This window comes from Cetorhinus maximus, chromosome 13 (genome assembly GCF_964194155.1).
Source record: "Cetorhinus maximus chromosome 13, sCetMax3.hap1.1, whole genome shotgun sequence".
NCBI lineage: Eukaryota > Metazoa > Chordata > Chondrichthyes > Lamniformes > Cetorhinidae > Cetorhinus > Cetorhinus maximus.
In genome coordinates, this window is record NC_135891.1 from 104656252 (window position 1) to 104673675 (window position 17424).

The 17424-nt window shown below is 37.4% G+C and overlaps 1 protein-coding gene across 2 annotated transcripts in view; it reads left to right on the forward strand.

The window, feature by feature from the left end:
• stk11 (serine/threonine kinase 11) overlaps window positions 1-17424 on the forward strand; it is a 134689-nt gene that overhangs the window by 88693 nt on the left and 28572 nt on the right. The window contains exon 9 of one of the 2 annotated variants that reach the window (XM_078555943.1): window positions 8622-8857. The exons of the other annotated variant lie outside the window; for it this stretch is intronic. Within the exon in view, the coding sequence (XP_078412069.1) occupies window positions 8622-8836 (215 nt within the window). The 3' untranslated portion in view covers window positions 8837-8857. The remainder of the gene's footprint in view (window positions 1-8621; window positions 8858-17424) is intronic. 2 annotated transcript variants of the gene reach the window in all.

Consider the following 17424-nt stretch of genomic DNA (forward strand, 5'->3'; position numbering starts at 1 on the left):
TCTGGGCTGAATATTGAATTCAACAACTTTAGATCTTAAACTCCCCCTCCCCCCATCCCCACCCCGTTTCTTCCCCCCCCCCCCCCCGCTTTTTTTTCAATAATTTATATAGATTCTTCTTTCCCCACCTATTTCCATTATTTTTAAATCTAAAACTAAAAACCTTGTTAGTCTTTCCACCCCACCCCCACTAGAGCTGTACTTTGAATATCCTGTCTTCCATTCTTAATTAGCACTTTTCTCAGACAAATATCACCACCTTCAACACCTCTTTGACCCTTTTGTCTGTGACATCTTTTGATTATCTGCTCATCTCCACAATCACCACACCCTCAATGTCTCTCTCTCTCTCTCTCTCTCTCTCCCCACCCCCCCCCCCCCCCCCCCACCCACCCACCTTAAACCAATTTATATTTCTCCCTTCTTCTAACTATGCTTCAGTTCTGCCGAAGGGCCATGAAGGCTCGAAACGTTAACTGATTTCTTCTCCGCCGATGCTGCCAGACCTGCTGAGTTTTTCCAGGTAATTCTGTTTTTGTTATGCTAAAGGAAAGGTAGTTTCCAATAAATGTTTATCTGAAATGTTGGATATATTGTATGTTCACTGCATTTGCAGTAATATGGGGGTCGATGAGTGGGTCAGTTGCAGGTGTGGAATTTACGATTGTATCAAAACTAGGTGATAAAGTCTTACCTTTGGAAGATATTCACCTTCAATCCTAATGAAGGAGAATTGTATAGAGGAAAAGAATAAACATTCCTTGCTTTGAAGTCAAACAAAGTTACAATATTCATGGAGTGGTGTATGCACCTTGAAGAGGGTTGTGACAAGTAAACAGTGAAATCAGGAAGCACGTATTCACACACACAATAGTTGAAGCCTGGGATCTCGGTCCCCCAAAAGGCTATCGATGTTCGGTTGATTGAAATTTTAAAAATGAGAATGATTTTTGTTACATAAGTGACATGGATCAAAGGGAGTTGACGTACAGATCAACAGTGATCTGTTTGAATGGCAGAATAGGCTCAAGTAACTGAATAGCTTCCTCCTGATCTTATGAAGTATTAAATAGTGCAAGATAAAAATTTCCTTTGTAAGCATTTCCAGTAACTTTTGCCATTGAGCTGTCTGCTTTATTCAAGACATCTGGGAACTGCACCTGAAGGTGTATATACTGGCCTGAGTTTTGCAGTCAAAATAATAGTGCTCATCACTGACCTCGAAGAAAGGTGCTCACAAATATCTAGTGATCTCTGATGTGGATTTCTCCTTTCCCAATGACTGGCCCAAGCCCATGCAACAAGCAAGAGAAGCAGCCAATCATAGACAGCAAACCATATCGTGAAATGTCCTGATAATCCTTCACTTTTAATTTTATGGACTTCAAAGTAAATGCTTCAGACATGTGGGATTAAGGAAGAAGCTGAAATATCAAAAAAAAGCTTTAAAAAAGGTTTTAAAATGTGATTTTTAAAAATCATAATGGAGAAACTCATGGGGAAATATGAGCAAAGTTTAGAGCAAACCTGGTGCATGTAGGTGTTTAGTAGTCACGTTGTATCTTTGAACATGTTTTGATTGTAGCTTTTTATTTAAAAAAAAAAGCCCTGCTTTCTTTTCAAGGTGAGAGTTGGAGATGATTTCTCATTTGACATAAAGATTCTGTTTTGAACGTGTTGCTGAAATATTATAAAGTGCGCACCTTATCCAAATATTTTATTGCCGTTATGCGTCATTAATAGAAATTGAACTGTTGCTTTTTAAATAGAAGGCGTATATTAATGCAATCTTAGGCAGCTTGGATTTTAATCTATAATTAGGTAGATAGTTTTAAGTACTAATTATGACTCTTCTAGCTTATGTGGGCAATAAAAACATTAACTATGTATTGTTGATTTACTATTAGCTCCAGATCCAATTACCTTAAATGCATGGCTTACTTTGAAAAGAAAACAGAGGAGCGTAAGGTTTCTGTGAAGTGTGTTCCTTTCTTCCTAAGTGTCAGCTGTGGCTCAGTTGGTAGCACCCTCAACTCAGGGTCACCAGGTTCCCAGTTCCATTCCCAATCCAGGGCATGAGCACAAAAATCAAGGCTGACATTCCAGTGCAGTACTGTACTGTTGGAGGTGCCATCTTTTGGTAGAAATGTTATACCAAGGCCCCACCTGCCTGCTTAGGTGGATGTGAAAGAACCCATGTTGCTATTTTGAAGATGCCTTGGCCTATATTTATCCCTTGGTCAAGATCACACAAAACAGATTAAACAAGTAATTAGCCATAGTCCACAAAGGACCATAGGCATCTCTGAGAATGATAATTGGTTATACATAGCTTGCACCAGCCTGCAAGTGTGGGGCAAGATGAGGTGGCAGGCCTCCATGAACTACCGCAGCTGGTACAGGCCTTGTCTTTATCATATTGCTGTTTGTATGAGTTTGCTGAGTGCAAATTAGCTGCCTTGTTTTCTACATTACAAGAGTGACTCCACTTCAGAAAGTACTGCATTGGCTGCAAAGCACTTTGAGACGTGGTAGTTGTAAGTGGTAATGCAAGTCCTTTTCCTTCTTGCTGTTTCTGTCAGTTCAGCAGTTCTACTGCAGTTGCAGTTATTTTGCTATCCCATATTTTCTCAGTGTAATTCACCTGTGATGGCCAGTTTCACTGGTTGATGATTACTATTGAATCATTTAAAATGTCATAGTAATTTCAATGAAATACATTACTGCCAACTGCAAATGTACATTGATTCTTTCATTGAGGCTGTTATACAAGTGGAATTCTTCCATATGGAAATAGGAATTATTGTTATCCTTTGGAAGAAAATCACTTGCATCAAGATTTTCCAGTCGGCGTGTGGGGGTGGGTCCGACATGCCGTTGCGAGATGATGTCAGGTGTGAGTCCCGACGTCATTGCGCTGAGTTGTGATGAGTTTCGTTCGGCGGGCGTGCGCCGGAGTCGGCTGCGGGCCCACCAGTATGTAAACAGCCTATTAAGGCCATTGAGGAGCTAATTGCGGTAATTGTAAATGCTGCCCGTCCAACCTTAAGGTTGCCGGGCAGGCAAAAAGGCCAAGCAGCCTTTGCGTTTTTTAGGAAACCTCATCCACAAGCGGGATGAGGTTTCCTAAAGCTTTTATTAATTAAGTAAAAAAAATTTCATGGATATAAAAACATGCCCCATCTCATGTGACATGGTTAAATAAGTTTTTCAACCTTTTATTTAATAATTTCAAAAGCCCTCAAATCTCCCTGAGGCAGCTCCGTGTGAAAGACACTGGCCCCGACTCTCCCTCCTTCCCCCACCCGCACAGGTAGCGCTTGCGGGCTTCAATTGGCGTAAAATGGCGGCTTGGAGCCAATTGCGGGTTGCGATTGGCTCTGCGACTGCTCCCACCAAGCCCACCTGCCGAGCCCACCCGCCTCCTGAAAAATTCAGGCCCTGGATACTGTTCTCTTTATTTAAAGAAAAGAGTCACGCCATGCATGATTAGTTAATCTCTTTCCACTGTCTACTCGATTTGTATATAAAACCTAATTCTTGGCCACACTGTTTTGTTTTCTTCTTATCAATTTTAACCATAACATGATTGCAGTCGATATTAGGTTTTAAAGAGAGCGATGAATCACAAACCAAAATTTTAAATTTAGATAAGGTCTTCAGATTATGCGTAAAGGAGATGGTGGCACTGGAGAAAGTGCAAAAATGATTCACGAGAGCATACCTGCCAGGAAAGCTGAACAGACTGAGATGGCTGATGGGTGACCTGATTAAAGTCTTCAAGGTTATGAAAGGGTTTGATAGGGAATTCAGGAGAAACTTCCTTACCCAAAGAGTGCTAAAAATGTGGTCAACAAAAGAGATGAGAGCATAGACCCAAAAGAAAAAGCTTGCACAAACACAAAGACTAGTGAAGATTGTGTTGATTGGAAGAGGTTCAAAGAGCATTAGAGTCACAGAGTATTACAGCACGGAAAGAGGCTCTTTGGCCCATCATGTCCATGCCAGCCATCAAGCCCCTATCTATTCTAAATCCCATTTTCCAGCACTTAGCCCATAGCTTTGTATGCTTTGGCATTTTAAGTGTTCATCTAAATACTTCTTAAATGTTTTGAGTTACAACAACAGTCATAAGAACTGCAATGAGGAGTGCAAGGAAAGAATGATTTTAATACTTTGTATTTGGACATTTCAGTTATATTATGGAGAAAAATGGAAGGTTTTTTTTTAAAAAAACATTTTGAGTGATTCAATTGACCAATAAGAATAAGCAAGTAAGATTTGCATTCCCCTATGAAAATGCCCCGATGAAATCCAGTCTTAATGATTAGAACTTTGTTGTATGAGAGTTGAAGATTGCTCACAGAAGGCATGAAATCTGAGGGAAGTTGATGAATTACAAGTAGAGTAATCAGAGTGGATAGGTTCAGTGATGAAGGGTGGAGGTTTACTAATTTGGAGAGAGAGCAGAATTTATTGAAACCATTAGTTTTTTGAAAAAGAGATAAGAGGGTAAAATGCATAGATTTAAGAAATTTGAAGGGAAGCTAGATGGTTTAAACATATTTGTGCTGTTTCATTATATATAAGAATAACTGACCCATTACGTTGTCAATTTAAACTCTAGCAAAATTACGATGTTTGTCTTTTTATAGCAAATTAACATTTATTTGAGATGCTACTGTATAGTTCTATCCTATCTGTTAGTTTCCAGCCATTTTGAAAAGTCTATTCTAAAAGTTAGAATCCAGTTTTGTTTTGTTGTGGTATCGTCCTTGGCTATCACCAGTGTGCCCTCTTAGATTAATACAAACTACAAGATTTTCTGGCTGAAGAAGTAATAAGTTAGACAAACTAAAGCATATTGCTCAGTTTGTTATCAAACAATGGGCAGAATCCTCTGGGTCCTGACCCCTGAAATTTTTCAACGGGCATAAAATTCTGCCCAGAAGGAGCAAAGCCTATAACTTGCTGTATCTTGTACACAGCATTTAAAAACAAACTATGTTTCTCAGACAGTGGGTTCAGCCATATTCTTCTTTAGCAGATTGAAGCAGTTATCAAATTTCAGGTATAGGGTATAGATATTTTTCCAACAATGATCCTCACTTTTGCATTGCATGGCTAGAAGTTAAATGGTACAGGAAAATGATCTATTGTGCAATCTGAACATTGTTTTGCACCATAAATACTTCATAGCTGTTTAGAGGCTCACAACTGAAGCTATAATATCTTGCAGTATAAATGATTGCTCCACCACTTATGTTGACAATATGGAATCTTAAGTGCAGTCTCGGTGCTTAAAACTAATCATAGTTCATTAAATTTCCTATTGTTTAGATTGCATTTGAACAAGGAAATTAATTAACTTTATTTATCATTTGCTAATGATTTTCAGAATTTTTTGGTTATTTTGAAATGCTCATAAGTCAGCTGTGTGAAATAAAGCTTAATTTTACTCAGTAGATAGAATGCTAAAACATGTGCTGTAAAATTAACTAATTTTCTAACCCCATATGGTATTGCACCAATTGTTAATTTGGGGAAAAAACAAGTTAACTTGCTAGGGGAGCAACTGGATGACCAGCAATGCGTCATTATAAACTCATGTTTCTTTTTCATGAATTCATTTGCCTATGTGCATATTAGAATTTACACTTCAGTTCCCTGAAGTAAATATTGAAATTGTATTTCATTTACCAGAATGAATGAGTCATCCATTGTTTTATGTGATAAGAGTTGAAGGTTATCATCAGTATGGAAAGGCTGTAGCTTACTGAAATCACAAGCCACTTTTTGCAGTAATTGTCATTGAATTAAAATGTAAATACTTGAAAATTTTTGTTTCAGGCTAGAATAAAAGCCTCAATTCTAGTCATGAGGAGAGGGTTCTAGAAGGATCTCATGAGAGGCACAAGAAAGAATCAAAAAAGGTGTACCTAACATGTTCTCCTTTTCTCTTGAACCCTCTTGCTGCTATCACCTGACAGGAAAGCCACAATGAATTTTCCACTCGGCAGAATTAAAATTGTAATCTGGGCCCGATTGCATCATCAGATTCTGATCTAAATATTTGATGAGGAACCCCATTGTCTTCAGATAGATATGCTTGCTGCCTGCTCACTAGAGCAAGGTAAAATGAAAGACTTTCTAACTGAGTTAGAAACATAGGAAGAGGAGTATGCCATTCAACCCATCGTGCCTACTCCACCATTCAATTAGATCATGGCTGATCATTTACCTCAATGCCACTTTCCTGCTCTATCCTCATACCCCTTGATGTCATTGGTATCCAGAAATTTATCGATTTTTGTCTTGAACATGCTCAATGATTGAGCTTTGACAGCCCTCTGGAGTAGAGAATTCCAAAGATTTAGGACACTGAATGAAGAAATTCCTCTTCATCTCAGTCATAAGTGGCCTCTCTCTTTTACTAAGACTGCCCTCTGGTTCTAGACTCATCAGCCTGGGGAAACAACCTATCTACATCTACCCTGTCACACCCTATAAGAATTTTGTAAGTTTCAATGAGATCACCTCTCATTCTTCTAAACTCTGGAGAATACAGGCCCAGTTTCCTCAAACCCTCCTCTTAAGAAAATCCTGCCATCCCAGGGATTCATCTGGTGAACCTCCATTGCACTCCCTTCTGGCAAATACACCCTTCCTTAGATAAGGAGACCAAAACAGTGTACACTACTGCAAGTAATAATCCAGTATTCCATGTGGGTCAATAGCTGGTAAGAATTTAAGAAATAGGAGCCAGACTAGGCCTTCACCCTCAAGCCTGCCTTGCCATTCAATAAGTTTATGGTCAAACTTATGCATCAACTCCACTTTCCTGCTCTGTCCACATATCCCTTGATTATATTAGTGTCCAAGAATTTATTGGTCTTGATCTTGAATACATTGAATAACTGAGCTTCCACAGCACTCTGGGGTAGAGAATTCCAAAGCTTCACAATGCACTTCGTCTGTCCTAAAATACCGACCTCGTATCCTGAGGTAATGGCCCCTAATTCTAAGCTCTTCAGCCAGGGTAAACAGCCCCTCAGCATCTACCCTGGCAAACTCTGTAAGAATTAAGTATTCTGACCGATTTTTAACTACTCACCTACCCAGTTTCTGCGAGGCAGGTAAGAGATAAAATCACCTACATGGTAATGTGCTCAACAATACGGAACCTAAACCACTGAAAAATAAGTTATGCACGTATATTGTCACAAAGCTGGTCTTCACATACATTGTGGCAAATACAGGAATATTCCATTCTGTCCTTTATACAACCATAGATTAAATAAATACAATTGAAAGATATTTCCATCTATCAGTATCTTTGTTTCTGATACGTTTTCACTTGGTGGGAGGGGGGGGGCGGGGGGGCAGAATTGATCAGATCCATCCACATTTGAGAACTGCTTACTTAGCCTGCTTTGTGTGTATGTATTCAAGATGAATTCAGTGGAAAAATGCTTGCTGACAAGGCCAGTTTCTTCAAAATGGTAACAGATCCTATGTAAACAGTGTTAATAACCTGTGGAAGCAGTTCAGGAATGCCCATTATTATCATCTCAAGGCATTCTGGGTTGAGTAAAATAAATATGGCCTTGTCAATATTGCCTACATAAAATAGATAATCTTGTGCATTAGTACACTCTTGTACCTTTGATCTTGGTTGATTGACAGCTCTGTTCCCAGCATTTTTTGATACTTGCATTTTTTCACTATCTTCAAAACAGTCGTACAGATTACCAAACTGTGCAAGAAATAAGTTTTGGAAAGTGGTGTTCCTTCTGCTTTAGATTTTTAGGGTAGATTTTTAACTTGTTGCCAAGTGGAGAGCTGACATTGTTGAACCACTGCTTGTTACAAAAACTACTCAATTCTGGTTTCTATTGAAAGCAATAGAAATTAAAATGCTGTGATTTCTGTGAAAGGTTGCAGATCCACAGTTCTAATTTTATACCCGAGTTCAAGTTGAAAATCTACTTCCAGGTCTCTTGCCATGTCTTGTAACTTCTGCATATATCTTAACACTAAATAAGTCTGTCTTATGAGTTTTAGCTTGATGGCTTTAGTTGACATTGTGGTATTTACATCCTCATAAGAACAAGTGTATGAAGGATAGTAACTTTTCAAAAGATTAATTTTCATGGGAGTATACAAATGTCTGTTTAGAAAAGGTCTCCAGAGTTGTTTAGGTGCTGGTATCCAGTATAGTTGTAAATGTAGTTGGGTAGCTAACAACTTGAGAGATGCAGTCTAATTAGAAAATGGGTTTTTTAACATAGAATTGTGCAAATTACTTTTTTTATGTAAACGCACAGATTGCCTACATTTAAAGAAAAAGTATAGTTTAACTGCCTAGCCAGTTAGCAGCTAAATTTAGTATTTTGCCTAGTTGAGCAAGCTTTCAAATACCCACCTATCTGGGCTGTTTACCAGGACCATGGCTTTGCTGTGGTTGACCCTTTCAAGGTCCTCAGTCCCAAATGCTCTACCTTTTATTAGTGATTTTATTTTTTATAATGAGGCGGGTACTTTCTGCCCACAGAGAAAAAAAATGCCACTCGGAATTGCTTCTTCTCCGTTCTCAAAAAAAAAATCTATTATTTCCACAGGACAGGTGCAGGTGCCTGAAGAAGAAATTGAGCAAAACGGCCAAAACAGGAGCAAAGGCAGCCACAAAACAGTGTGCATGAATGGTACAGAGGCAGGACAGTTTAACAGCAAGGTCAAAAATGAACGGAGGTCAAGCTCTTCTTCCAATCCATCCCGCAAAGCCTCCACCAGTAGCAGCAAAATTCGGAAACTCTCTGCATGTAAACAGCAATGACCCATCTGTAAACTCTGTGTGGTATGTACTGGAGCTTCCATTAAATTATATTTGAACTGGACTTTATCTAAGTGCACACTTTAATGTGACAGTCCAATTGTGTATATAAGTTTGTGAAGGAATAGAGACTTTGCATTGATTCATAGCAATCGGAATAGGGCCAGTCATTAGTCTCTGTGAGATATGACTATATTAGTGAACATGACTTTCTTTACTGTCATTTCATAGTGTGACAGATTGCTTTAAACTATACTTTTCCAGTTCAAACATAATAAAAAATTGGGTAAAATTGAACGGTAGTTGAATGGAAACCCAACATGAAGTCACCAGATGCCATATTCGTATTGCAATACTTAATATTGTGATATGATATGATCAAGACATTAAAGCTTCCCAAAAATATAGTAGGTCACTCATATTTTGCGCTGGGTGATTATTGTCATATAACCTTTGTTCAATTATTTAGAAAACAGCCTTCGTTTCTCTCTTTATATACTTGAAAGTGACTTTATTTTTCTGTAAACATACTAGAACTTGTGTGACAGAATGACATTACTTTATTTCACTTCATTTTTTAAAAAAGGGTAGCAATCCTATTCATTTGTCACTTAAGGTGAATTTCAGGTAATGAGTATAATATATATTTTACAATACATTTTTAGTTACATTTATAACTACCCAACCCCTTTTTTGCAATTTCCTCTAATTTAGATTTGTTGTACCTTGAGAACTGCTTGTGCAAAAAAGCACCCTTAGTGTTGAAAGAGCTGGAATGATTTGTCAAAACATTTGAGGTTGGTGGTCCTTCAAAACTCCTGATAGCAGATAGCCAGTTGATGTTGAGCTGCTTTTTATAGCAAGATTTTTGACATGATGGAATAGATTTTACCTTTTACCCTTCGGTGGAAAACTGCCGGTTGTGGATCACCCCACCTGATTCTCCTTTCTGTTGAAGTCAGTGCAAAGGAAAAATCCAGCTGTGTGTAAAACGGTTGGTCAATTTGCTACCGTCAGTTTTGTGCTGGTCGTGGAAGGTAAAATCTATCCCAATCTCTCACAATAGTGTCAAGTACTCTCTGACAACTGTTCCTGCCTCATTCATGCTTTAAGCCTGATTTAACATCAGGAATGAGCTGCAAGGAGCGTTTAGGTGGTTCAGACGGCAATGGTGCTCCATGTGCAGCTTCCAGGAGTAATTTTCAACGTGCAAGATGAGATTGACAATGTCGGCCTTTTCTGCTGCTGAAGGCATTGCATCAACCATCCAGAAATCTGATGGAGTATGTTATACATGTGGTTGGTAGATTTGACTGTCTGATTGTTTTGGGACTTGAAGCATGTAACTATAGCTTTTTGCTGGGGACTATTCTACACTGCCATGTTACATAGCTTTTGTCCTCTGAATTCTAATTTGTGCAAAAAGATTGTAATTTTAAAAATGGAACTTGTTAAAGGAGCAGTACGTTACATGTTTTATGTTTTTTAACATTAAGTTATTACTTGTTCCCCTCCCTCTTAATGTGTTCTTTGATAAGTTAATATGATTATTCAAGCACATCCTCAATCTAGTCTCTAACTTCTCCAAGGGAGAACTATCATTCTTCTCACTGCAGCTGGTTATAAATGTGCAGCTGCAGTGCCCACTTTCCAACCAAATCAACTGGTGCTGGTGCTACCTGAACAAAATGACTCCTGATTTTCCATTATTGTTTTCATCTGTGTAGGTGCACTTGACTGTTTGTTAGCAGTAGAATAATAATTAGCCATTCTGCCTCTAACTAGCCTTGACCCAGGACGTGCTGCTCCTTGAAGTTGGCAAATAAAGTTTTTTTAAAATTACTTTTGTATGTTGAAAAATGTATAGCAAACCACAGTTTTGGTAGAAAATAGTTGGTGACTGAAAGTTCACAGCTGCTTTGAAAACCATATTTGAAGACTTTAAATTAAATGGAACATATTTGTAAATGAATACCTTTTGTTTTCGTATAATTTCATACAGAAATGCCATTGTATTTTAATTTTCTTTATATTTATTAACCATAGTGGAACAAATGTGTTTATATTGTGCTTCCTAAGCAGTTGTCATAGTTGCTGATTGGTGTACAAAAAAATTAAAACTTAACTTTTTCCCCAACTTTGCTAGTGTTGTGCTGTGACAACAGTATCGTGCATGTTCTGATAGCTAAAATCCCAAAAGTACTACTGACTCCAATTTTGTAGAAATCTTGATTAACATTTTAAATAATCAATTTTTCTTAGTATTTTTGTTGTTGCAGGTGTTGTATTAAATTGAATAAAAAGGTTTGAAAGCACCCTGTTGCATTCAAAAGCAGCCACTCTTGTAACAGTTTAGAGTGTGTATTTGTGGAGTTAATTGAAAACTTATAGAATGCAAATGAATTCTTGAGCTCATGATCCTACAACAAAATATTGTCCCCTTTACCCAAGTACCTCTTATAACTTTTGTGTAGTACAAACAATGTTATGGGCCTTTTATCTCTCTATAGACTTTTCTGGGGAAAAGTATATTGATTTTTCTAAAGCTTAGTATCTGTTCATGGGGATTATCAACTGTGACATGTTGCATTTCGGGTTTTGTTGTTGACGTTGCTTTTTTCTGGAATCAACCATGAAGTTATTGGCTTACAAAGTAGCACAGCTTGTCAATGCATCCCAGTCTAGAACATCTAGAGGCAACCTGCTGTTTCCTGTAAACAATCCAAAGACATCTTTAAATCTTAAATTATTGACAAGTTTCTTGCTTATTAAAAGTGTAATGTAAGGAGAAACTCCTGTTTAGCTTAATTTACTAACCCCTTCAAAAAATAACTGATGTGATGCATATGTCCTCCAAGCTTGTAAAATTGAGGTTATTGTAAATAGGTTTGAATGTTGCTTTTCTATTAATTTAGCGACACCAATATATTCCCAAAATTCTTGAGTTTTATGCAGTGCTTGTGTTCAAACAATTTCAATTTTAAAAGTTAAGGCTAAGTAAAAAATATAGTTTGCTGTGCGAAACAAGGTATGGCTTGGAACAAAAACAGAAAATGCTGGAAAAACTCAGCAGGTCTAGCAGTATCTGTGAGAGAAAGACAGAGTTAAGAAGAGTCATACGGACTTGAAACGTTAACTCTGTCTTTCTCTCCACAGATGCTGTCAGACTTGCAGAATTTTTCCAGCATTTTCTGTTTTTGTTTCAGATTTCCAGCATTCGCAGTATTTTGCTTTTAAGATATGGCTTGGTGCCATTTGTAGCACAGTTCCAATCTAGTTTTAAGTTTGTTTAGACGCAGGATTTAAAGGAAACTGCTTCAGTAACTAGACGTATACTGTACTTTCTCTCATCTCAAATATATATGAAGTGCTGAATATAAATTCCCTGATGCAGAAGATTAAAAATTGCACTTAAATTCATAATCTTGAGAATAAATGGGACTCCCCTGTGCAACAAATAATATGGCTGTTGCCACAAAAGTTAATTTTAGTTCTAAAGTTATCATTTGAGTATGAAACTTAAAGGAGGTTTGTTTAGTTCTGTGCTTTAAACTATGCACTAAAGTAAGTTACATAGGATTATTTAAGCTGTCGTCAGTGATGTATACAGAACTGCTAAAAAGCCAGTGTATACTGCACTTCTAAAAAGTTACGTTGAATTGTAGAAAATCAGCCTCCACAAATGTGTGGTTATGCTAATTATTAATACAGAAGTACGTTTCATTGTTAATTATTGGTTTCATTTTATCATTATGCACTGTGCAATTATCTCTTATTGTTCCACATTCAGTTTTGTAACTAACTTCACTGTGCAAAAGCATGTTTATTTTGGCAGACAATACCTGTCAGCTGAATATAAATTAGTTAAGAAGGAAACTTACACAAGTCTATTGTAGCATGATGATTTCCGTGAGAAATTATCCTCAGATTTGATCAAACAACAGTAATAGATTAAATCACGTCCCTGGCCTCAACTTGTCCAGCTATTGCAATGGGTAGGTGTACATTCCATTAAAATAAATGACATTACAATCCCTTCTGTTATTATACAGGAAGAGCATGGTGTGTATTGCAAGGAATTACTCAGGTAGAAAAACACAGAATAGCAAGAAAGCTTTTGAAATGGATTACAAAGAGAATATAAAGACTAACTGTTAAAGACAGTATCATCTTTAAAGAAAACGTCAATTGTGCTTATCATAAGAAATTAGTTTTGGGTGCATTGTTCTTGGAGGAGGGGAAAATTAAAGAGTTATATCCAAATTTGTTAGTAATACCAAATTGCAAGCAATTTGAAACAGTCGGGAGGAGGAGACTAGTTACAGAGAGGGATCTGGGCAGTCGTCAGTTTCTTAGTATTTTTTAAAAATTAAAAGCTTTTAAAAAGTGTCTATTAGTGTCCTTGTGCTTAAAGCAAAAAATCTTAACTTTAAGAATTCCTTGAATACCTGCAAATTGGTGCAATTGGCTCGCAGTGGTGATTAATTTGACCTGGTGGCGTGTGAGTTTTGTGGGCGAGGCAGGTTCTTGCACAATATTTTTTAAACTTGTGCAGCAGATTGCACAAACTTAATTTGTGCTGGCCATAAACTGTTTGAAATTCCTTGATATTTTGCCTGATAGATGCAACAGTACCTGCAAATATGTTATGTGGCATACTGGCAAATATGCGATTGAGGCTTTGCTGGCTGGTAATAGAAGGCATGCCAAGGCAATCATGTAATACCATGTAAAGCACGGTGCACTGTTATTGGAATGCTTCTGAGGAGCCAAGCACTAATAATTAGTTGAGCATTCTGATCTTTGTGATACCATTGGAGCCTCATGTTACAATGTCTTTCAGGGAAAGAACTTTCCACAGTCGTATATCTACCAAGGTGAGGTGTTGTTACCTCTCTCTGCAGATGCAGGAGAGCAGGTACCAGCAGGAGGGCTTCTGGCACCTGCCTGGCACTCCATGGTTGGACCTCCTTTTCTTTCAAACACATCAGTTTGGTTGAATCATATTAGGAATCCCATTGATACCAAGAATGAACAACTGGCACAAAGACTCATGAGAGCATAATTGCCAGCAGATATTTAAAATGTAATGATCTAGAAATGGACAAATATAATTTACATTGACATCCTTTACTCACTTAATGAACTGCTGCCTGACCTATCAGTACCTAGCAACCCTGGATTTCTGGTTTCCTCGAGGTTGCAGGTAGTTAATATGATCCATGGCAAATTGCCAGCATGATGTACCTGCCCCATCTGTCTGTTCAAGTGATCATGAAAGGATCCTATGGCATTACTTGAAGAGAAGGAAGTTTTTGTAGTGTTGTGGCCAACATTCCTCCCTCAATTAGCACCAGCAAAATGAGTGCTTAACCATTTATTTCAACCATAAACAACAACATTTATTGTTGTTTGTTTAATATTGCTATGTGTAAATTGATAGCCAAATTTGCCTACATTTCAAAAATAATTCATTGAGATGCTTTCTTTCTTGCTTACTTCAGAGGGCGTAGAGGAGATTTACCAGAATGGTTCCAGGGATATGAAGGACTTAGCTACAAGGTTAGGTTGGAGACGCTGGGGTTCTTTTTGGAGCAAAGGAGGTTAAGGGGGATTTAATAGAAGTGTACACGATTATGACAGGCTTAGATAAGATAGAAAAGGAAAAACTGTTCCATTACCTAATGATACAAGGACCAGGGGACAACGTTAAGGTTTTGGGCAAGAGGTGCAGGGCGGATGTTAGTGAGTACTTTTTAGCACAGTGAATGGTAATGACTTGGAACCTGCTTCCTACAAGGATGGTGGATGTGGAGATGATCAGTGATTTCAATAGGAAATTGGATGGACTCTTGAAGGAAATAAATTTGCAGGGTTATGGGGATAGAGCAAGGGAATGGGAGTGACTGGATTGTCCTACAGAGAGCCAGCATTGACTTGATGGGCCGAATGCCACCTATGTGGTAAATGACTATGACTATGAAGTTCCTTGAAACATCCTGCATTCGCGGAATTAATTTCTTCCTATCTTAACATCTTCCTGATCAGTTAATTTTACCCTTAAATTTCTGAAGAATACCTCAACAACTCTGCAAAATACTTTGTTAAGAACAGAATTCAAGAGTGAGTCTGCTATAGTCATTTATAGTCTGACATATTCTGTGTGCTCTTAGCAGCTCAAGGCCTCAACATTCACCATAAAGATCTTGTAGTTGCAGTTGAATAGTCTTTTGGCAGTTTGATTTGTTAGGAAAACTTTTCACGTCTCATAAGTGCATAACAAAATCTGCGTCAGTTAGACATGTAGCAAGTGAAATAATCCCCAAGGCCATTTCCAAATTCCTTCATAGTTTCCCTATTAAGGTCAAGTTGTATATGTGTCACGTTTAGGAACAAATGCTTCTGAAGTAGAAAATAAGGAAATGGAGCAATTTTCCCCCTTGTGACAGTATGAAGTGACAGTATGTCAGGTTAGACATGGCACGAGTTTGATGCATTACGGTTCTCCAATATATTCTGAAAATGAACTGTTCTTTCAGAATAATACTGATGCCACTACCATAACTTGAATTGTCCTATACGCAAAGAGATTTTTGCTAGCCATCTGTTTGAATCTCAGAGCTACAAATACTGATTTGGTGATTTTATCTTACTAGATTTCTTGGTTTGTAAAATTTCCTTTCATTCATGATTTCAGGAAATTCTAAGGGCACCTACCTGCATTTCTTAGCTTTTAGTAATTTTGGTATATGGTGATAAACCATCAAAATTTATAAGAAAGCTGTACTGGAATGGTGGCTGTCTGCTATCATTGAATAAAATCACTGGTCAAAATTGAATTCCCTTAAATTTAATTTGAATTATATATTTGAAAAGAAAAAAAGACTTTTGTTTATATAACACATTTCGCTACCTCAGGATGTTGAAGTGCTTTATAGTCAATGATGTACTTTGGAAGTGTAATTGCTCTTGTAACGTAGATACTAATTGGTTAAAATACTGCCATATCTTCATTGCCAATTCAGTTGGAGTCATCAAAGTGGAATATTAAATATGCGGAGTTGGCAATGTTTTTGATGTAAAGAATAGTTTCTTGGTTATGAACTTATGAATATTTTTAATACGGCATCCATTTTGATGAATCATTTTTTTGTTTCTATGATCTCCGCAAGCTTCACTTCAAAGCCCTTTTTTCTTAATCTCAGGTAAATGCTCTTTTTAATTATGTACATCAATATATGAGATATTGACTCTATTCAGGCTACAAATGTTTAATATTGATCCTACCTTACAAAAATAATCACAGTAATGTTTATGAATAAATAATTACAAGTGACCAGAAGCCAAGTATGATTGCTTCAATTATCAATTCCAGTTTTGTTTTAATTATGTAGCGTATACTTATCACATGCCCTCAGTATCAGATGAACAAGTAGATCTTTTTTCATCCGGAATTGTTTGCATCTCTTTTATATTATAAATCACGAGTAATTCACATCTAGTTTTGAACCATTATATGAGCTCCAATATCCGGTTGCTGCTTTGTGATCACTCTCTTGTGCTTTTTAGGTAATAACTATTAAAAGTATGGTGTAGAAACTTTCTCAATAGAACAACCTAGTGGCTAGAGCCTGCAACCATACATACAGGTGATGTAACAATATTTAATGGTAAATGTTAACATTGCTTTCTTCCAAGATTTACTACGTAAATAGCTGTGGGGTGAAAATCGCTAACATCAGTGATGGATGCATGATCTACTGTGCTGCAATACTGCCCAGGGGGTAAAGATGAAAGTTGCTTCCTTTCTCCAATCTTTTTTTCATGTTATTTCAAATTTTTTAAAAAAGTTGAATCTTGAAGCCAACTTACCATCTTCACCCTTGTTTTGATTACAGAAAAGGCCGAAGCTAATTACATTTATGTGTGAGATAGAGATTCTAATTTTGAACACCATTGAAACAGACAGAGAAAGGCACAAATAGATTGAAGGGTGCACAGTTTCTTTCCTCATTCTAATGTGAGGATTTTATTTTAAAAGCACAAGTCCAATTTTGGAAGCAACCAATTAAAGGAAGGCACTCAGAACTGAATACAATATTCTAATTGCAGCCTTACCAATGAGTTTCATTGAAAACATAAGATAGGAACAGGAGAAGGCAATTCTGCCCTTCAAGCGCTCTACCATTCAATATGATTATGGCTGAACTGGCACATCAATTCTACTTTCCTGCACTATTCCCATATCCCTTGATTTCCTTAGTATCGAACTATCTTCTAACCTCTGTGTCTTGAATATACTTAATAATTAGCATCTACAACTCTCTGGGTAGAGAATTCCAAGATTCACAAACCTTTGAACAAATTTCATTTTCACGACTAAATGAGTGACCCCATATCCTCAGATTGTGACCCCCCAGCTCTAGACTCTCCAACAAGGAGAAATCTACCTTGTCAAGCCTCTTAATTTTATATGATCACCTCTCATTCATCTAATCCCCAGAAAATATAGGGCTAGTCTATTCAATCCTTTCTCAAAGGGCAATCCCTTCATCCGGGAATCCTGCTGAATTTTTATTGCACTCCCTCTA